Source organism: Mastigoproctus giganteus, chromosome 13 (assembly GCF_048544385.1).
Source record: "Mastigoproctus giganteus isolate SK-2022 chromosome 13, ASM4854438v1, whole genome shotgun sequence".
Classification (NCBI taxonomy): domain Eukaryota; kingdom Metazoa; phylum Arthropoda; class Arachnida; order Uropygi; family Thelyphonidae; genus Mastigoproctus; species Mastigoproctus giganteus.
In genome coordinates this window covers 132,490,600-132,514,409 of record NC_143587.1, presented here as the reverse complement: position 1 = coordinate 132,514,409, position 23,810 = coordinate 132,490,600, and the positions used below count along the sequence as shown (strand labels likewise).

The 23,810-nt window shown below is 35.6% G+C and overlaps 1 protein-coding gene across 1 annotated transcript in view; it reads right to left on the bottom strand.

Annotated features, from left to right (window-relative positions):
* Positions 1 to 202: 202 nt before the first annotated feature.
* Positions 203 to 23,810, bottom strand: part of LOC150076446 (voltage-dependent calcium channel gamma-2 subunit-like) — a 112,615-nt gene continuing 89,007 nt past the window's right edge. The window contains exons 3-5 of the mRNA XM_090387800.1: positions 19,544 to 19,621; positions 16,297 to 16,434; positions 203 to 2,853 (exon numbers count right to left, since the gene is read on the bottom strand). Coding sequence (XP_090243926.1) covers positions 2,600 to 2,853; positions 16,297 to 16,434; positions 19,544 to 19,621 — 470 coding nt within the window. The 3' untranslated portion in view covers positions 203 to 2,599. The remainder of the gene's footprint in view (positions 2,854 to 16,296; positions 16,435 to 19,543; positions 19,622 to 23,810) is intronic.

The window sequence follows — 23,810 nt, the reverse complement described above, 5'->3', positions numbered from 1 at the left end:
ATAAGTTTATTTCAGATACAGAAGGAAATTGTGGTAAGAAAAATCTCGACGCTGTCTCTTCAAATGTTTAGCGAAGAATTAAAACACAATTATTTCTGTCTTAGCAGAAGAAATTGTACATTTTTAAAAATTCTTTAAAAGTTGGTTGTTTGCCAAATGGCATCACTTCTATATATATTATTTTTTCGCCATTTTTTTATCGTTTTTCTTTCTACAAACTGATTCTTTTAATGGGTTTTTGAACAACAATTTTTAACAAAGAAGCTCTTTTAACATTTTAACTTTAACTACAATATTTAAATTTTATGTTATTGTTTCAATATAATGCTGTTATTTTTATGATATTGCAAAAAGCAGATTGATGTACTCCTGTTTCACTATATCCATATTTCTAATCGAGCAATGCGAATGTATTTATGCTTTCGCGGTTGATATACAGAACACGTTCCTGTATCAATCTAAATAAAAAAAAAACGAAACATATATCTTGGTGTTGTCTCATCACTAACCACACGGTTGAAACCGACTGAGTTCTTCTGAGACGAGTCAACATGCTCGTTATTATTGAAATAGCCCTATAATATACTGAATTTCAATTAATTAAATATATACCTAGAAGCTACTTACTAATTCTTCTTCGTAATTCTATTATAATAAAAATTAGTTATTATTATTATAGCTGGGCAAGGGAACTCCATGTGCAAAAATAATCATGAAAGAAAACAAAGAATTTAACATTTTGATCCTACCCATTAATAATGCTACAAGGACTTGTGCCCTCAATATTTTTAATGTTCCTGGAAGGCAATACTTGATTTAATTAGCTTCACAGGTGTGTGAAAAAAGGGCAAATTAGAGTTTGATTCATAAAAGACAAAAGGTTGTAAACTCAGTTAAAATGAAATGTTTTAAGGAAATGAAATGGGTACGGACTCGTGATTTCACAGAGGAGCCAATCAACGTGTTTACCATTTGCTATCATGGCGGTTTTTCTTGTCTCTGCAGAGAACCATATTAAATTCTGATTCTACATATCAAAATTAATTTATTCTTGAGAATCACTCATGTATTTTGACGAACAGAATCAACGATAAAGTGGCTTTAGGCAGTGAAATGAAAACGGAAGAGATTTCCAGGCAGAATTAAAGAAAACATTACAGAAAGCAGAAAAGAAGGAAATTGGGTTAAATATACATTTCAGGGCAAGAATCTCCAGACTATCGACATTTATGTACTCATAGTAGCTTTGGTTATGCGGTAGAACAGCATTTCTGACTAATTATGCTGAATATACTTCTTATACTATAAACCATTGCTAGAAACAGAGAAAACAAAACATAAGAAGTAACAGATGCAAAGTCTCGCAAAGCATGAGACTTTTAAATAGATAATGGAACAATTTATCTCCATAATGGCGGTTATCACACTTATAACAGCCACAATATAAAAATGTGGTTTTCATGTTGTTGATCAACTTTATATAACATAACGGTGATTGGTGTAGTCCCTGAAAAAAAAAATGACCTTGGAGCAACTTTGAAAGAAATATTGCTTTCACGATATTAGATAAATTAAAAACGAAATTTTAACTGGATTATGATGTTTCTTGCGCGATTTATTTCAGTTATCCACTTCCACTCTGTTACGAGCAATTAAAGTCCATACGTTCGTGTTAAAGGAAGTTGTAAAAACCATCACCACACTTAAAGCCACCATGTAAGGCATCGAAGAGAAAGAAGTGACAGAATTACTACTCGAAAGATATATCTAAAAATAGTCTTGTACTGTCTTGGAACTTTATAGAGAATGCATTAGTAGATCGCTAATTTTGATCTACGTTATTACGATGGAAAATGACGAACTAAAGTAGAGAGATTATTTAGAGTGAATCGTAATGGGAAGAATTATATCTCAAAATGAATTATGGTAATAATGATATGTTAAAAACTACAGAAGCGCCATGTTTACCACATGGAATTCAGCGGTGGTGTGCACCAAGATGTCTTCATTAGCACCGTGCGAGGTCTTATCCTTATTAGGCTTAAGTTGCCTTTAAAAAAACACATCACAATGTGAGGTTTCCTAAAAATATTCTAATCTACTTAAAGGCAAATAGTGACTCAAATATACAATCGAAACTGACTAAGTTAATCTCTGTGTGTGTAAGGTGCATAGCAAAAATGGATCGTCGAAATTTAAACATTTAATAGGAAAAAATGTACGACTGTCATCTTTCACAGTAAGCACAATTTATCGGAGGTAAAATAGAGATGTCAATGGGCTTGTTAGAGTGTAATGTATACCAGAAACTCCGACTCTCCCCATCGTGCTTATGTAGTCCGCGTGAGAGAAAGGCAAATGACGAGTCTTGGGTTTTACGAAATCGGAGACGTTTAGGTGAGTGTTATCTTACATACTGGAATACGATCCCGTAGTGACGTGTACGGAAGAGAATAGACTAATGATTTTTCTCTATGTACTTCTCTTTTCGGCAGTGAACACTTTGCAAGGAGAATGACTAGGAGAGGATGGGCTATCGTTTCTCCTTAAGCGGAGTTTGACTCTTTCTTCCACCATGTTGCTTAGCTGTAGCTGCTCACTATATTCGCCCCAAGATGTTCGGTTGATCCTCTCTAGCCCGGTACTCAGAGCCGGCTTTGTCGCCTTTCCTTTTCCTCGAGCAGAAGAGAAAAACACCTCCAGCAATCCCAAACACTATGAAGGTCATCCAAGCTATGACGAAAGAGAAGCCGAAGGACCACTGGGAGCCTTTCGGGTGACGCGCATGAAGGGCATGCTCTGCGTACTTAACCGAATTTGTCAGCACTTCTATGACGACCAGCACGACGGCGGCTACAGAGGAGGAAGAGGAAGAGAAAGAAAAAAAAGAAGTTACTTAGAAACACAAACACAAGTCGGGTCTTGATACAGCTCTAGTATTGCATAGAAAAGATATACGAAAAGAATTGAAGCAGCTGTTATCTATGTAAAAGGTACAGGGTGCAGTAATAACTGATTACAGCGACCGAATTTAAAGATAAGATCAGAAAATGCCCATTTACTTTTTATCTTTATCTTGCATTTTATAAGCTTCGATTTACCGTGGTTATTATTGTTATAAGATTACTCAGTTCAATATGAACCATTAGCAACGCAATTTCTATTGAAGAATATGGTTAATAACCGCAGGGAATCCTCCATCATAAGCTGTTTAAAAGAAAACTTAATTTTCTTTAAAAAATACGCTCTGAAAACATTTCTTGAAAGTAATTAATACAGGACTATGACGAAAGGACTGAATATTTTATTGTTTGAATTAGATTGCTAATTAAGTTTTCTTTTTTTTAAATATAAGAAAGAGAAAATCTCCTAAAAACCCTCAGTTTATATTTTTACAAGATTATTTTGACCCTTGCAAAAAAATAAATATTGAGAGTTTATAGACTATAGCAGTTTTAAATGGTATTCCTTTAGGAATTTCTATTAATAATTTTGGTACGAAAGTTTGGAGAATCTGAGTGTGTACTGCTGAATCAGAAAGGTCTTACTTTTATTTTCAACTAAAAATCTCGACTTTAAAAGTCTAGAAGTTTAAATTTAGATACATGAAGAAATAATTAACTAGAAGAACAATTAAACTTTGGACATTGATGCTTGGATGGATCAAGAAGTTCGCATTCATGTGTCTTCGTGATAGTGGAAAAACTATCTCCATTTATGGGCTGCTACTAAGCGACCTCCGTAACCGAGTGGTCAAGCGTGAGCGCAGTAGCACACGCTCTTTGAGTAGACCGGGATTCAAGTCCTTGACTGCTGAATACGGTCGATTCTGCCAACCTGCACTGGATTGTTGAGGCTTCCATCCTGCAGTGGGTTGATAATGGATGCAATTTACCTTTTTTTTTACTTTAATTACTCCTGTGAGAATCTGTCCTGGGATTCACTGAAGATACACTAGAATATATGGATTGTAAAATGTAAAGAAAACTTTTTACAACGTTTTGTGATAGAGCTAAAGTATTGTAAATACCTAAATATACGAAAAACAAATAAATTAAATAGCTGAGTCCGGACGAATCTAATTTTTATACTCTTTCTTTGTTGCACACACTTTTTCATGAAAATAACTTTTCATAAGTATGTTTTCACGTTTGTGGAAAAAGTTTACAAAGGCTGATTTAGTGGGACCATCTAGTAGTTGGGAAGTCGCTTAAAACGAGTTTTTTTGAACATATGTTTATTGCCAGTTTTACAAACAAGTGAAATTTAGACACATTAATTTCTACTGCAGTACACGCTTTTACATTTTCGCTTTCTCCTTTCTGGTTGCTAATACATTATCCCATGTCTGCTTATAAACGAAGTGACTTCAGAGATACAGCAGTCACATAATGAGGAGCTGTCGACGCTGCTGTTTTCTTAAGGAATTAACTTCTGCTTCAGTAGGGGAAACAGGAAATTGAATGCCGATCTGAACGTCCTTTTCAAGGTTATATCCTTCGCTTTAGGGATCGCCTTACAAAGGTTATTCTCTAGCTACATGCGAATGGTATTATTTTTCTAACCATTCATTGTATAGAATTGTAAAACAGAATTTTCTCATGAACAGCAGGAAAGGCCATAAGAAATGGTGTCAATGCAAATGGTCATCGATGCTAATATAGTGGATATGGTCGCTGTTTGTAGTACAGTGTGAGAGGATTCTGGATAGTCCGGAAAGATATTTTATCGGCTTCTCTCACAGGTTTCTACAAGGTTAACAGAAACCCATAAGCATAATTTTTTTATTCGTTCTAATTAAACCATTCAAAGCTCCCGATGACATAATGGAGCAATGTTCATTTATAATGAATGAAACTTGTAAAATTTGCTGCCCTTTTTTCCTCTTTTTCAAAATTCGCTTATATGCTCATAGGCAACACAGTTTCTAATATGGTCGCTCGCTATTTATCGTTACGCATATACAAACAATTATTACGCAGATGTTGGCTTACGCCTGAACACTGATAAAATTTATATTTAGGTACACACGATATCAGAATTTGACCAACTAAATTCCATTAAACGAAACAAAGATGCAGTCCTTGACATTGAAATTCCAGTGTCCTGAAGGAACAGGAATATATATATAGAGAGGATACTTGGAGCATTGATAGCCAAGGAATGTTGAAGAACCCATTATAAAAGTTTCAGACGCTAATGTCTGTGCGCGAGCATATTTAATGACATAAAATATTGATTATAATGGAGAGATCAATATGATCCATATCCATCGTATCTGCCAATACACTGAGCTCGGCGTTGGGTAGTACAGGTGTCGAATAGCCTCTTGCGGTATTTCCCAATAACCGTTTGCGCTTGGCTCGATGAGGAAGAAATCCAGGGGAACCTTGCTGGCTGACCATTCAGAGAAAACCCCTGCGTTGTGCTGGAAAATGGCGTCAGGCACCCAGTAAGAAATGGGAAAGCGACGAGTTCCAGAATCATAGCACTGCTTTCTAAATGCATTCGATGAGTTACTGCATCTGAAATCCCAGCTGATTTCAATAGTTACAGAGAAACTTCCGTGTCTATGCCCACTGTAAAACTTCTTAAAAAAACAGGGATCCATAGTCGTGTAGCGATCTGAAAACCTTTAATAAAACCGGAAAATCGAAAGAAACAATTGGCTTGGGCTAAGAGCCATCAACGTTGGAGAATTGAAGGGTGGAAATATATACTGTGGACGGGCGAATCCAATTTGAAATTCTTGGATCCAAGCGTAAAATTTATGTGAGATGATCAACAAAACTTGAAAAAAAACAACAAAAAAAAGGTGCCATATTGTTCGGTGCCTACAGTCAAGTATGGTGGAGGTTCCTTCATGATTGGGGTTGCTTTTGTTTTTCTGGACTGCATGACATTGTCAAAATTGAAGGAATTTTAAGAAAATAAGACTAGACAAACATTCTTGAACATAGCGCAATATTTCTGTACTTTTTGGAAAATTTGGGTTTAAATTACTTGAATCTATTTTTATGTATTTATTTCATTATAAATAGGTACGTTCTTATAATTATATTATTATAATAACTATCATATATATATTCATATATAATTAATGTGTTGTTTGTAGAATAAATAAAGTGTCTGTGAAAATGGAAATGAAAAGTACACAAGGTGCACTTAAACTTCTCTTAGTAAATTAAGAGAAGTTTAAGGGATAGTAGAAAGTAAAAGTGAAGTAGTGGTTAAACAAAAGAATTTGAAAAACCTAGTGCAATAATGAACTGGGACTGAGAAAAAAATATATATATATACAAGTAAATAAATAAATAACACTATAGTCAGATATGGGAGGGCAATTTTAGCAAGAAGTCGGATCAGGGATGGCAAATATGCAGCCTTTTATCGTAATACTAGTAGACAAGGTAGTCCCGACGCAGTTTAAAAAATGTAAATTCAAATAAATAAATACAAACATATACAAATTTACAAAAGTGTAATGTGGAAAAAAATATATAGATGTATGTGAAGTGTATAAAAAGTATAGACAAACAAATGGTATAGGAAATAGTAAATTAGGATAGTAATGGTAAATGGAATTGGGATAGACGGAGCGTTCGTATCACCATCGTATTACCTACGAGGGTGATACGAACGTTCCGTCTATCCTAATTCCTATCGCTATTTTCGCCTTCTTTTGAACATCTTTTCTGTCCTTCCCCTCCCTTAGAATTTACCATTTGCTTGTCTATACTTTTTATACACTTCACATACATCTGTATATTTTTTTTCCACATTACACTTTTGTAAATTTGTATATATTTTAATTTACATTTTTTACACTGCGTAGGGACTACCTTGTCTACTAGTATTACGATAAAAGGTTGCATATTTGTCCCCCGCCCCTTTTTTTTTTTCTAATACTACAGACAAGTTTGGAAACGCTGTGCTCGATACATGGTCAGGAGCAGTCCCCTGATGAATTTCCTGGCTATGTATCATCTTTTCATCTACTATATTCAGATTATGCATATTTGCCATCCTCTGATTCGAACTCTTGAAAAATTGCTCTCCCATATCTGAATAGTGTTATTTATTTACTTGTATATATATTTTTTTTCCCCTCAGTCCCAGTTCATTTTTGCACTAGGTTTTGCAAATTCCTTTACCTGTTTAACCACTTCACTTACACTTTCTACTATCCCTTAAACTTCTCTTAGTTTCTAGCAGGAGTCGTATTGCAAATTTTGGTGTTGCCCAATTGCGCGTTTATGGGATTATCATCTGGATCGTCAAGTCCATGAAGTCTGCCCGTCTTCACAAAATTTATGAAATCGCTTGCAGATCTCTTGGAATAACGGTAGTCAAGACTTTTATAAAATTAAATTAATCACCAGAATGCACGTCTGTGTAAGGCATTGAGAAAATATCGTGGAGGGTATTTTGGTATCAGTATAGTTGTTAATATTGATCACTTCAATAAATTTTTGAATGCTTAATAAAATAAAAATTTTAAAATAGTTTGTAGTGTGTTGTTTATTAAATTAAACCTTACTTTAATATAAAAAATATAGCTAATTAAAAAAAAAAAACAAACGAAAAATGTTGCCATACGCTACGATCCGAAACTTTTAGGTGGGAGTATACATCAGTAATAAACTAACCTACCAGGACTGTATCCCGGACTAGACAGCTGACGCCGTGTTTTCCAAGCGTGGGATTAAGCCTTTGACCCAGTCCTTATTAACCCCTTTCTAGGGTAGGATTGCGGAGTTTGGAGTCACTTGGCCACTCCCTTCTTTTTCCTTTTTCTTGAAGCTGTCTAACTCCCCTGTTTTCCTCACTTTTCGCTATCATCCCTTCTATAGAGTTCTTTACTCACTAGTGATTTCGCAATCTACTCACGCCCCTGTATGTTTCCTCTTTCCCTTCGCCTTTTTATATGCGACTCCCTTCCCCCAATTTCTCTTCCTGGGTTCTCTTCTTCCTTGCTTTCCTGGAGGGGAGGTAGGCTTCGTCAGATGTCCATCCTACTGCCCTGTGCAGCTGCTCGTGCCGCAGACGAATGCTGGGAGGTTCGTTCCTTTGGGAGTGTGCCTCCCAGTAACTTATTGGCCAGATGAATAAGGAAAATTTTGCTTTCAGGACAAGGGCAATTGCTGACATTGCTCTGAAACATGAGTTCTATTGAGTTCTAAACATGAGCTCTGTTTGTGAGAACATATGTTCTGTTTCAGTGCATAATAATAATTTTATGCGATAGCTGCTTTCTTGTTTGTTTCTTTCGGCTTGCTGTGTACTTCTGTAAATTGAGCGTGTTTTTTTAAATGGTTTTGTTATTTGCAGCATTGGAAATCGGAGGACGTTGTTAGCATCGTATGTACACCCAATAACCGAATAAAGCCATATGAGACCACTTCAGGAAAAATTGGGGTTTGATATAAACGGATTTCCTAAGTTAAATACGCCTCACCTCTTTGATGCCCGCTATTTGGGGTAAAGTTGTTTGAGCTTTGTTATAATTCGATAAGACTAACTGAATTTTTGCTGGTTTTGTTCATAAAATGCATTTATAATTATTTTTCTCTCTTTTATTTTCATATAATGTACTAAAGGATGTCTTCTGAGAAGTTCATCAACAATGAATATCTTTTGCATCCAGGTTCCTCAATATGCATATGAAGAACCTGGCAAATTTCTGCCTTTTATCCACACTAACAACGATAGAATTGCCCATTCTAAACAGTTCCAAAAACATTTTATGCTTCATACTTTTAGAATGCGAGTGGAAATTGATATTTGAATATATATAATGATATTTTTGTTCATTTCATGGCTGTGTCATTTTACTTCTTGTAGTGTAAAAATAAATATTTTTAGATATGAGTAATTCTTGCAAGGAATTCAACTTAACACATACTTCGTGTTTAGTACAGTTGGTAGGGTCGTGTTCCTCCCAACAATGTAAAAGACTTGAGTTCGAGTCCCGACGATAATTGTCGACACTTTTATGGGCCTTTTTCACAAGTGGCAGAGCTAATCAATCAGTCTCAGGCGAGCCTAGCATGGTTTTTTCTCCAGGGAACTCTGTTTTGTTTGCCAGCAAACAGATTATTGACCTCGGAGCACATGCAATTTACAGACAGTATGTACGATGCAATGTGGTCTTCGTCGCTGATGCTCCTAAAAACGCTATTACAAGAACAGAAATACCTAAATACCTTCATCACGTATTCTTCGAACTCTCAACCAGCTTTTTATAAATGTCAGGCGATATGTTCTTCCACTCGGTCTTTAACGCAGCCACAAGTTCGGCCTTGTTCTTTGGCAATCTCGACGTTCACGTACCCGACGATTCAATACATCCCAAAGATGCTCGATAGGGTTAAGATTAGCACTCTGGGCTGGCCAATCCAACTTTTCTTCCAGTTTCCTCCTGCTGCACATGAAACTCTGACTGTTATATCTTCAAGGGGTAATTGTAATAAATGTTCCTTTATCTCTTAGAATCCGAAAGTTTGATTATATCCTTAGAGAACAACGAATGCTTTTACAGAAAAAAAATATACGTTATACGAAGCGATGCTGATGATAGAGAAATTACTATGCTTAATGACCTCATTACTTTCTGCAGCAATATGATTGTTTTATTAAGAGAAATCAAGAACGAAAGAGAAATTATGTTAGGCATTTGGATTTATTGGTTAATTATATTTTCAGAAGCACACATTTCAAGAAATGTTGAATTATTGAACGTAATATCCTGAAATGTATTTTATTCGGATGAAACTTAATTGTGCGAATTGCAACAACCAGAGGATGAACTTCAATACCTTTAAAGTACCACAAGTTTCATTTCCAACAAGAAATGATGCATAATGCAAATACTTCTGGAATATAAGCATGAATTCTATTCATTACTGTTCAGCTTGTAGGAGAGTCTGATACAATAAATTTAAAGTAATACCAGCCCTAGTGGGTTGCACAGTTGGTAGAATCGCGTGTTCCCCACACCGCGTGGAAAAGACCTGAGTTCGAAACACTTCAATGAGGGGAGGAAATTTTATGGATCTTTTTCAAAACGTTGCTGAGATAGTCGGTCTCGGCCGAGGATTTCATGGTTTTTTCCTGCCGGAAATTGGTATTTCTCAACGATGGTTGATTAACCAACGTTCAGTAAACAAAAAATCGATCTCAGAACACGCGCAATTTTTTTACAGACAATGTACACGGGGCAACATGGCCTTAGTCGTCGATGCTCCTAAAACCCAATAACAACCAACCAATCAACTAATATCAGAAATACTCCGAATGGAGTAGATAAAAACTGTTGTCCTTTGCCGCCACTGCATTAACATCCATCCCATTGTAATTAACGTACTATACTGGTAACATTCAAGAGATTAGATAAGAAAGAAATTAATTAAGAAAGAAATTACTGCAGCGATAAGAAATTATCGCTGCAGTCCGTGAGCCTTTCCCGCAGCTTATCAGAAGAAAAGTAGTCTTCTCACAGTCCAAAGAAAGCATTCCGATTGGAGATAAGAAAATCAATGCTCTCTCTATAATTCTAAGTTTCCCTTGAGTAAAACGGATCTAATCTTGAGAACCAAAATCTGACTCGCCTTCTAGTTTAGAGAAAATACCTATGGACGGTTTTTTCAAGCTCTGTGCCAGAAATAAAATAAGACTTGCAATTAAAGGAAAACAAAACAAAAAATACTACTGCTGCTGTTCATCGCTGTTTTATAAAGAAATAATCATAACATGCAATTATTATTATTTTGAATGAGAACTAGGTAACAAAATTCCAGATTCCGTTTTCATTTTTGCTGCTTGAAGATCCCAATTCCAAATTGGGATCTTCATTTAAATGCAACATGCATATTTGAAATTATGCAATTAATTTAGTATTAAAGTGGATGAACTCGCCTGGTTTGTAACTGGGGTCATTAACTTCGGTGACATTGAGAGAAACGGTAATAGGAAATAATCAGGTTGGTACTAGAAGGTCTGTCTCTTTGATTTCCCTTAAGATTAAAGAAAAACCTAACTTTCAAGAAGGCATCAAGCCGAGAAAAATAAGAAAATTTAAGGATTGATTAATATCATTCAATATGCTCTTTCAATTTTCATATTAAATTACGACTATCCCTAAATTTTTGCTGCTGTATAAGGTAATTTCTTAGAATAGTTAAGAACTTGAAGATCCCAATTCCAAACTAGAAGATTGGGATTGGCTTGGATTTGAAGGCTGTGTTGTCAGAAAAACCTGAATAATTGGGCAAATCCTCCGGGTGAAATCAGCTAACTGCAGCCCCAGTGAACAGAGTTTAGGAATTCCTCCAGTCTTCTGAATGCGATTATTTATTCTTCCAACAAACTCACTTCTCAGTGCAAAAGGTTGAAAGTTTGGTGACGATTATGGTAAAGGATCAAAGCCCTGCTCTATTACCAGAAAAAGAACTTTTATACTTTCGAACTTTCAGGGCTGCTATTAAGAGAAACAGTGAGGGAGCTTTTTGGCAACATTTTAATGAATTTATAATTTTTATAGAGATCCATCGATATTCTTAGAAGCCTCTTCACTCAGGGGCTAAAGTTAGCCAATCAAACTTCAGCAAGGATGAAGTTATATGGGGCAACGAGTTAAATCGAAAATCCAGGAATAACTCAAAGTGAGTTATTTTGGCTTTTCAATACGCATAACCTTAAAATGATGTTCAAAAATTATCAAGGAGACAGAAAAGCAAATGAGTGAAGACAGTCAGTTCTATTTCACAAGTGAAACTTTAAGTGCTTAAGCAGAAGTTGCATTAATTTCTCCCCTCCCCCATTTTTCAGTATCTAACCAAATTAGAAAATGGAATCAATAATGACGTTCAGACATTAGCAATTAATATTTTGAAAGCATGCAGTTAGAAAAAATGCCTTCTGAATTCACCTTATAATGAGGTGGTAAATGAATTCATGAACGATTTACCTCATTAAACAGAATTAATAAAACTGTCAAACTTTTTTTTTATTTTCCATAAAATAAGATAAACAGAAGAAAATAAGCAAACGTTATTCAAGAGGAGGAAGCTGATAACTCCCTAAGGTGGAATTTAATTGAAATATTAAATGAAGCAAGCAGATCAAAAATTCACGGTTCCGTGAATTCTTAGGAGAAAAATTTAAGTCATTATATAATTTCTTTGATGTTGAGAATTAAAAAGAAAATTATTTACAAATTGCGTTCCAAGAGATTGCCTGCTGCAATAATAATGTCTTTAATAACAGGAAGTAATTGCTTATCAGTAATATATGAAAAAGAAATTTTTAAACAAAGTTATTTTAAATCAGATACGTATACCAGTCTCAGAAAGATGTATTATGGAATTGTTGGGAATGCTTGTTTTCTTTTCATAAGAGAGATCATCTGGAAATATTAGGGGACTCAGTGAACAATTTATTATCAAATAAATGTTTCTTTCAAACTATTTACTCGTGTGCAGGTTGAAAGAGAAATTTCCGTTAGTAATGCAAGGCAAGAGTAAATTTTGATTCCCATCTGAATTTGCAACACCAGTGGAGTCATTTGGTGTGAATGTTATGTCAACTTAAGCCATTCGGGTGTATTCATTCGCAGTAGTATCACAGATGTATTCAGCGATGGTTGATTGCTGAAAAATTGAGCATGCTCAAAATATTCGACCCGAGTAGTCAATGGCAAAAGGAGCCTGAAGACTGCGAACTGAAAGGCAAAGTTGGCTCAAATCCGTGCAACTGTGGACTGCGATAATTAATTCAAAGTATGATTACCAACAATTCTCTTAACTGGAGTTTTATTTACTGTAATAGATGACTCCGTTGCGAAATATTACTCCTTGCATATAAAGGTAAAACAGGTATGCAGTATACAACGGATCAATGGTACTGGATATCAGTGACCTATAAATAGACTACTAGCTTGATGAATTCCAGTTTCATCACGCATGCGGTAACATCAGGTAATATTATATTACGAAGCCATGGACCCCTCATGCCCGATGAAGGCATTGCAAGTTAGCGAGGAACAGCTGTTATCGTGTGAAACATGTGGGACCTCTGATAAACGTGCCCCAACGCCTTGAAAATGGAGTCAACTTGCCGCCGAACAGATGCGTCCACTCCTTGCTGTTTTTGTGGTGCAGTGTACTGTAATTCCTTATAAAGCAATATTTCTTACGATTACAGTAGTGACATTTTTCTGCTTCTCTGGGTTCGTAGAATAACCTAAACTAATTTGTGGGATACAAATGCAAGAGCGGTCAGGCACTTTCGACCACCTTTCGACTTTTTTTCTCCAAAAATTGAGTGTCACTAAGATGTCTTAAGATTGAGTATACCATTAGAGGGAAGATTATGTTCTGTTAACAGCTGCATATAGAGATGTAAAAGTTATATTCCGCTGTTATAAACAGAATTTAAGATTATACAAGGAAAACTGTGTCCAAGCCACGCCTAAAAAAAAGATGCTTCTTTAAAAAGTCCAAAGGCTCCAGATGAGATAGGCAAAAGGCAACTATAAGAGGAGACACTTCGAATATCTGGCCTGCATAGCTAAGAAACTTGATACTTTAGAAGGGATCTAATTGTGGTTTATAAGGCTCACGGCGGCAATAAAATGAAAGAAGGTAAAATTTCTACAATATTAAGTTAAAATAGAAGCAGGCACAGTAATTCAATCTTCAGAGAATTATAGACCGGATTTTAGAAAACGTTCCCTTATTCAACGGCTTGTTTGTCATTGGAATAAGTTCTCTGGTGGGCCAAGGGCTCAGGGAAATTCAAAGTCTAACTGGATCGGTACTGATCGCAATACAATTTACTATCAAGGAAGGGAAAAATAAAAACAAAATGCTAAAATAACAAAAGAAAGGAAAATCCTATTCATAATGAAATGGCTATCTGCGTGATTGTAACTATTATATGAGTGTGCTGCTACTGGATACCATTTGGAGTAATGGCCCTAATTATTCTCCGGAAATCTCCACAAATCTTGTTGTTTTCTGATACTCCTAAATTCAGAATGGGTGCCGTGCAATCAGTTCTCAATCATCAAAATGTGTTTCGGTAACCATAAGTGGACAGATTTCCACGTGTGTCATTGGACGAAACTTATAGACCTGTGCTATGACGCAGGTGGGGATGAATAATAAACAATACTTCCTGCAAGTGCAGGGCTTCGGTTTCCAGCGTGTTCGGGACCGATTGTGTTGCCAGGTAACGCGACAGTTGCTATAAATAAACCAGAATGATTAGGAGAAAACCCCGAAAGCTGTACTTCGAGCGTGCTACGTACTGCCGCTCTCATCGTTCGTTCATGACACCGGCAGATCACACCGCAATTACAGTTTCCTCTATCTTGGGATAGGAGTTTTCGCACGCGCCTTGTGCCGAAATGCGTGAATGAAGCGATGCAATGAGAAGGCAACTTTCACGATGGTGTAAGGGAGTGGAAGAATAGATTCTGTCACTACGAGATACAAATGAACTGATTTCTGTTTTGCGTGACACATTACGAACTGATATAAAAATGTTCTAATCTTTTAGCAGCGTTTCTGATAGCAACGCTGCTAAAGGAAATGGGAAGATAGCGTAGCTATTATGAAACTCGATAATTCCAGTTGATAACCAGGGGCTATTTTAGGCCTAGGAAAACACGGTATGTGCCTAGGGCCCGTATTTGTGGAGGGCCCGAAAATAGCAACGGACACAGCCAAAATCTATGATATCCAATAGCGTGATTTCTGAACCTCTCAAGACGATTCTGCAGATGAGATCGTGGCATAATTTATTAACCATCTCTCATCAAATAATCATGCTTCATTTTATAAACGGAAAATGTGATTTTTTTTCTCATTTAAGGGGGAGAAACTTTCCCCTAGTCAGTACTGAAATCTACAAAAAAATATAATAATAATAAGATATATATAGTATGATTACATAACTTTGAACGCAGAGAAATATTTAGTTTAACTGCCTTATAGATAAAATTTAAAATTGAAAAGAAAATTGTTTCGGATTTTGGCCTAATGACAAAATATATAAGTCAGAGGGAAACAAAGATATAAAAGTAAACGAACAAGCCATTATTAGTATTTATGTTTTATTTTTAAAAGTATACCAGTAAATGAACTTCTCTGAGCTAAGCAAACAGCGCGCTTGAATTTGGACATTTTCATTTTCAACTCCAATTTATTCATTTTATCCTCCGAGAAGAATTTGTTGCAATTTAGTCAATCCGTGTTTTCCCATCTGTCATGACAAAAGTGATACGTGGATGACTAAACATATCGAATTTCTTCGACTGCTCCAAGTAGATAATTCAAATCTTTTTTACAGATCTTGGTGTTAGAGGGATAATGTCTAGTCCTTTTTATTTCGCAGTATTCGTGGAATACTACTCGATGCGCTCCAATAATATTTTTTGTGGAGGGATCTGTTGTGGATCGGATCCCTCCGCAAAAGGTCTTCTCCTCAGAGAAGATCTTTTTCGCAAGACGTAGAAGAAAAAGATTATAACTATGAGTACTACTCCTGAGGAAGTTTCCTTTGAGATTCTTGGTCAAAGGATATGGAAAATTAGACTATTAACGTGAAATATATTGATGTTTAGCAATGATTAATATCCAAATGAGTATACTGGAATACTAATAATCTTGGAATTATTCTAATCTGAAATTACAGTTATAATGAATACTTTAGACGCATCCTTGTAAAAGCTAAGTTACCTTAATTAGCAATTGAATTATCGTGTTCTTGTGGGATCAAATAAATCGTATTGCACTGGATATCATTTGATTTGAGAGAATGAGTAAGAACATCCCATTTATAAATTTTCCAGTTTATATGAGACGAACAGAAACTGGTATTAAAAGCAGCACTACTCCTTGGCATCTACCTCACGAGGAGAAAGAAATCCAATTTCTTAGATGGACGCCTAGTGCAGGCATACCCTTGGGGTGAAATTCATTAGACAAAGTACGAGTCCATATTCCTAAAAGAAAGAGGTTGTCTATGAAAAAAATAGATGGAAGATTTACAAAATGAAGACTTTTTATTAAGATAATGGCAAATATTTCTATAAACATTTTAGACACATATAAGTCATGTATTATATCTTCAGGTCCACCATTCTCATTCCTCTGACGATTTTAATTCAACATCCTGAAATAATAATTCCCTAGAAACAGTTTAGTCTACGGTAGTCCCACGAGCTTAACTATTCGATTATTAGCAAAAATAGATATTTTAATGGACTGAAAATAATGATTGATTACTTACCAGTTATGAAGTGAACTATGGCCGCCAATCTCTTAAACATGTACCTGGGCTCCTTAAAGGTGTACACACTGAAACAAATTCCCATAACCATCAGACAGAAGCTAATGATAGAAAAGGCTGCTTCTGTTCTTGTGTAGTCTAGAAAATGGAAAGAAATCATTAATTTGCAAAGAATATTCAGAGAAGTCGTGTATAGTTCCCTATTCTAAAGATTAATAGCTATTCAAGACAACTTGAACAGTACGATCACCTTTCAATTTTGAATGGGACATGCTGGGGGGGGGGGTCTTTGTGAAGATGTCTGAGCAATAATGAAGACAATAAGTTCCTTTGAAAATCATCCAAGGCATGCTCAAACGGATTCAGAGTTCCAGCTACCCTCTCAATCCTGAGCATATCTTAGCCTTGAAGGAATTCGTCGGCTAATTAAATCCTCTCTTTACCAAAATTATCTTACATTAAAACTAATTGAGAATCTAATTATATATACACCTCTCAAAAGTCTCACATAACGGTTCAAGGAACTCATCCATATATTTTTGAGCAATTAAGGTAAATTTCCCTCAAAGATATAGACGTATCAGATGTTTATCAAGTCTACACCAAATCATAACCACAAAAGTGCCCTTTCCCCTGATGGTATAGAGAGAGACAGATAGGAATGTGTATCACTTTATTTCCTTATGAAAATATTTCAAGACTGAATCCAGACTATTTTTAAGAAAATATCGTTTTTGGCTGCAGGAACCATGCTGTCTACATCAATTTAGGTGGTACTTCGTCTCTCTTTTAGAATCAGATATATTGACCATCCTGGGGTGATAATCCTATTGGACGACCGTGAATTTGTGTTCCAGACGTCTGCCCTGTATTCTGTTGTAGGAGACGGTAAAGGTCTTCTGCTGATTTAAACTCTCCCTTGCAGGCGAGACAAGAATCAGGGGATAGAATATAAAATTTCAGGGAATAACAGAAGGCTGGATCAAATGAAGTTAATTTATGAGCAGCGGATTGTCAAATACTGGAGTAAGTCACCTCCCAACGTGGCAAAGGCAATGAGACTGACTGCATTCAAAGCGGAACTGGATGGTTATCATGTTGGAGTGCAAACTTGTCTCCTGGATATGAGGAGTGTAAGATATAAATCTTCTAAATAAAATAGAAATATCTGTTTTGCTAAAATAAATCCAGGCAGGGCAATGGAAAGGGAGCATTTAGTTTAAAAATAGTAAGTATTAAGATTGGATATTTAGTTTGAATGTAAATAAGGTTAAAGTTGAAGAAACACTGGATTTGGGGATGGGAAAGTTATAGACGTATATGTTAAACAGCGGCTAAATGGAAACAAGTAATTTCGAATAATATATGAGAGCAAAGAGGGACAGTGGTCAGCACTAGAGAAGGGCTGCCATTTGCGTACAGGTGAGAAAGGGTTCTGAGGGTAGGAACAATAGGACCGTGAAACTGGATTATGAAGAGTCTCTTTTGATTTAAGCCACCGTTAGGAACTAAACAGGAAACGAGTGAACGTCCAATGTTCGCGTAAAAAGGAAACGGCGTCAGGGTGATTGATATTTGGGGAAGTTCAATATATTTAGCAGAGAAGGTATGAACACGAAACTGAGTATTTTGGAGGTGACCGGCAAACATGAAAGGTCATATTTTTTATGTGAAAAAAAAAAAAAAACGCGAGAGAAAGAAAGTCTTGTCCGGCATCGGAAGGCAGTGTGCCCAAGAAATGGAAGAAAACCTGTCTGCCGCGAAGGAAGCCTGAAAGCAAGTAAATTGGAAGTCGCAGTCGTTCCGGAACATACGTCTGTTCCGGGTTTTTTTCTCGAATCCTGATCTCAAGGACTCATAACCTAGCTCTGTAAGGAATTGAGTGATAGTCCTTTAAAAAAAAAAAAAGATCATTCCTATTGTATTAGGCAAGTTAGTTACTAAGGTTGAGACAATTTTTTATGAATGTTAATGATTATGAAATAACTTAAGGGTAGTAAAGGGGATGATCAAGATGATAACTAGAGAGTAATTAAGGTAGAATGTGGGATTTATAGTGAACATTACTGAAGTAAGAGGATACCAGTTGTAGTATATTTCATGTGTTAAAGGCTAGAATCAAATGCGCAAAAGAGTAATAAGAGTTGAAATGAGTTTTACTGATGTAAGTAATAAAAATTGGTAATGTAAGAGAATGGTTGAGCAATCATCGAGGATTCATATTTAGTAAAATACAACAGATACAAAAATATGTTAATAATTTGTAAATTTAGAATTGTTAATGAGCGAGATTGTAGTGTAGTGTACTGTAGTACAGTTTATATATATAGAAATTGATATGCATACATGTAGTTTGGTTTTTTTATGTAAATGTTGCATATAATGTTCATTAAAGATTGTAAATTTTTGTAAATAAATCTGTATCTTTAATATTCTGCTAACATCCGCTTTACACACTCTAGAATCCAGAATTTCTGTGAATTTCAGTCAGATATGCGTTTGTGCAGTGGGATTGTGACTTCAGTAGGGTGGAAGTCAAAACACAACAAAAAAAAAGGAATAATATTTTTATTAATTCCTTCCCCCGCACACTGCCTTGCAGATCTCGTTTATGGATGACATACTACTGCTGTTTGACTGTACACCTTTTCTCCTTGTGGACTACTTTGGGCAGCACTGGATACAGACGTGGACAAAGACATGGATAAAGAATTATAATTAATTTTTTTTTTTTTTACTTTATCTATTTTCTTCTTCCTGCTGTCCTGTGTGTGTGCGCTGTTGGTACGAAGGTTCTTTTGAATGGTTCCAAACTCGCTTTGGACTGTTGAGGTTGGCCATGGTTCATGCGCAGTTGTGGCCCACCTACCCGTGGTGTAGACGGACAGTGGGCAGGCTTTAAAGGCGATCGCCTGCCTGGTGACAAAATGGCCAGAAACAACTAAAGAACACACACTGCACAAACATAATATTACACACATTTCTGGCCACTTATAATGATCTATAATCATCACAGTGTACAAAAGTGGAGTTGGAGTGAGCCCATTTGTATATTGCCCTCTGCGTACTTAGGAACTGAGAAAGAATCAAAATTAGAAAATTATGAATGAGGCTAATTCATTTTTTATAAATATTTAATAATAAATTGTACTCAATTAGAGAAGAATGTAATCTTATGCTGTTTCAGAATGGAAGAATAAACTGAGGGAAGTAAAAGTAACGCAAAATAATTGGGATAATATCTTACCTAAAAACGTTCTGTCTACCTCTGGATTACCCTGTAGTTCTTCATCTGTAGGAAACATCCACAAGTTACGACACAATGCTGAAAGACAACAAAACGTCAAGCCGTTAAGAATGAATTTGTATATCATGATGCACATGATGTATCCGAGGTATATGACATATCTCGGGTGCCTGATTTCTGCAATAAGTCTGAAACATGAATAAAGTTTAGCAAATTCTGAAGTCTCAGCATATAATATTTGTGTCAGACCACCATTATAGACTTTCCTACAAAAATATTAAAGAACATGCCTACTGCTGCGTGTCATCCGTGAAAATTCCTTTACTCTGTGGGTACAACGTCAAAAATACAGGCGGAACTCGTCTGCTGTAGCCAAGTGGTCAGGAGCGGGAGTTCAGTAGCACACGCTCTTTGAGTTAGACCGGGGGTTCAAGCCCTTGACTACTGAATACCGTCGATTGCCAATCTGCACTGGACCAGCGTGGCAGATTATGGTCCATTTCCCTCAAAATTGTTGAGGATGGGTCCATCCTGCAGTGGATTGATAACGGCTGCTGCTTACCTTTTTATATTCAAGCCCCGAGATTTCTGCATCTTCTCAGCTCACTAAAATTGAGTTATGGCATAGTATCTAACTTTTCTGAAATAGGACAGTTAGATACCAAGAAGAAATAGAAATCCATTTCTGTTAAGAAATGTATTATACTCTCAGTTCAATGCACACTTTTTTATTTTATTTTTTAATACTTTATATACTGTGTCAAAACTGTGCACGTCAATTTTTAAAGGATTTTTGCTGAGCCAGAGTGAATTCGTGACATTTCAGAAGTGTTTGTTAAAAATTCATAAAAACAGTATTGTTGTTATTCGTATTGCTTATATATTTATTTTGGCGCTGGGTTTGTTTATCTTTGCCACCATTACAAGGGCCTGAACTGAAGGAAATTGACTGTTAAAAACTAGTATGATTCAATAAAAAATGAATTTTAAGTACTGTATATACAGAAGTTTCGAAGGTCAGCCATTACCTCATTACGACGTGGAATTTTCATATTGGATTGCAGCATCAAGTATTTTTTAAAAGTTCAGTATAACAATGATTTGATCAGTACCAAAAAGAAGTAGTTGTAAACTTATCAATAATTATCGAAATTGATCTTGATATTTAATCAAGTGACGAAATCCCGTTCACATAAAATTGTGGCGCAATATGAACCAGCTCACTCTCAAATATTTCCAGGGTAGCTCCCAGAAGTGGAAGGAACTAGAAGTTTCAATGTGAGCCGGTTCAGTCCAAACGAGGGACTGAACCGGCTCACATATTTATATTCTGATATTTCAATCATCCAACATAATGTCGCTCTATTATGTTGGTGATTGGAATGTTAAAATATTCATCCTTTCAGCTTCATGTTAAAATTGAAGAATTGAAAAAATCATATAAGGCAAGGTCAGGTGAATATGGAAGAAGAAATACTACGCGATATTCCTCGAGTTAAAATTTTATGACTGAAGGGAGCAGAGACATTTTATGAATGTGAGCCAGGATATGGTCATGGGGGCGAAAGCATCCACCATTTTCAAACAGTTGGTGCATTTTTTGTGAACTTTTTGCCTCAATCAAATCATGAACGGCAGAGAAACTGACTCCACAGATGCTCGAATATATCATGTCTGTTCGAGGGCACAATGGCTCCTTATGTCATGCTTACATTGCCTATGATGTTTCTGTTTGAAGATTTGATTCATGGCACTGATTGATGTAATCTGTGTGAAGATTTGGTTCATGGTGTCAAGTCATCTAGTATCCTTCTGCGGCATTTCTCTCACGATTTGGATCATCTGGAGTGTCTGACTTGGTTCATGGTGACTAATCATGTGGAGGCTAATCTGTACTGGCTCTGCGCATGGTGCAACTTTGGTCAACTTGCCTGCTTCAGTTGCATATATATTTCTATATCAGACTGCAAGAAGATCCATGAATTCTAAGACTACCATCTGAACATTTTTAACAACATCATAATAAACGATACCCTGAATGTCAAAAAACCCTTAAACCTTTATTTATTTAAAAAAATAAATAAAACCTTAGAACGCTTTTTTCAGACATCATAAGAAGAAAAGAGAACAGCAGAAGAAACCCGCTGCGCATGCTTTTGGCCTTGATTGGATAAAGAATAATAAAGGGATGGAGACGGGAAATGTAGCGTCCACAGTACGTCCTTTCTTTCTTAATATGGCACTGCATCTGCCAATCCAGCATCAATAACATTGATAACACTTTAGTAAACAGTAGGAAAAAGGCGAATTCATATCAAAAGCAGAAAATAATCGGATATTTATTTTTATAAGTTCAACATTTTATAGAAAAGATGCAATTTATTGATATTTTCCAGATACTTCAACTTCATTGTTGTTATGCTGGCAAGGTGATGGAATTTCCTTAAACCGAATCTTTTGTAGGGAACTGCTTGTTTGAATTCGCTTACATGAATTCGTTGAGACAGAGGAAATACATTTTCGATGTCAAATCTTCTTTAGGTAGTCTCAACAAGAAACAAGCGAAACTTTTATTTGGAATCGCGTGCCACTTTAGATCAGAAAGATGTTATTGTTTTGGTGCTTTTACCATATATTGCATCCGATGTTTTCACCATAATATAAAGTTTGAGGAACGTAGGATTCTTTGAAATATATCTTTTTCAGTTTATTCTTTCATATATGCGTTACGTTTCGTTTGAGTTTGATATTTTTCATACCCTTTTATTAAATTGAAATTTCGTATTTCCCTTCCACTCTTAGGTGACGTTGAATATAACGTGTATTATGTAAAATTCACATCGAATAACAGTATCAGTTGCAATATTTTAAAGATTATTTTCTGACAAAAACAGTTCTTATTGATATTTCCGACAAGAAAGACACAATAAGTAATTTCCACATAAGAGTGGAAGGGGAACGTTTGATGCAGAGTGCATCTGAAATAGATTTAAAAAGAATGAAAACATATATTTGTAATATTAAAAAAATCAGAGCCGGTAACCGATTTACATGGAAATTTAACTCCAATAAAAAACGCGTTTGTGTAAATGATAAATTTCATGCAATTTGATGGTTTATGTAATAATTAATGGCGAGTACGCAATTCCTCGTTAAAGACCAATGTAGATCTTTAGGAGAAAGTGACGATTTACAGTTCTACAAATATACAGATCTACAAATGCCTAATCATTTATTTATCACAGTTTTTTTAGCTTATCTTCTTGTACATTTTCAGTGATTATATCTTCATTATGGCTACTGTCCACTGTACTCTTACTCTCCAACTTTTTGTGTTCAATGATGACATCAGCGTTGTGAATTGTTATCAGTATTTAATATGAAAATTGTCTTTACGTTTCATTTATTTTTTTGAATTGTCCTTTTTTTGTATAGTAAAGATTAGCGAAAGGAGATCAAATATGTTATCCAAATACGAAAATAAATTCAGTATGTAGATGTCCACGACAAAAGAAATCAACACCAAAAAAAGTCATCGGAAATTCATTTGCATAAAATGTCTTTCTTCCCTTTATTTCTTTTCCAAATAAACTCTATATAATCTAACTCAATTCAACTGAATACAGTAAAAAAGACATTTGAATTTATTGGCGTGGAAGGAAATCTTAATATTTCTATAATATTTCAAGAGTACATAGATTATCAATTCCATGCGTCTGAAGTACGTACCGTGATAAGGCTATTTATTTATAAAGGTACGAGGCTTCAATAATAAACGTTCAAATCGACAAAGGTCTCTTTTTTCCAAGTTAACTGAAGTCTACTCATCCATGTCCAGTGAAAATATATCTTTCCTCGACTATCACTCTCAGTAATTGATTTTAAATTTATCTTAATGTCAAAGTCACCTAGATATAGGAAATCAATAACTCTATTGATTTACATTCGTCTTCAACATATTTAGTAAAGCTTCCTTCATCGACCACTGTACTGTCCTAACCCGACGTCTCATGCAATTATGGATCAGACATGATATTCCTCTAAAAGGTTATCTAGACGTAAAGAGCCTAGATTGAACTAAAATTGGGTTCCAAAACCCAGTTGAACAATTGCTTTGTGTCAAAATAATATATATATATATTTATGTATATATTGTACACTATGTAGATTTTGTGCAGAATGTTGATTGAGAATGATTTCATCGGGACTTTTTATCCAGCTTTTTTCATCGGTTTGATAATGAACCCGACCTCCTCTTCCAATATCT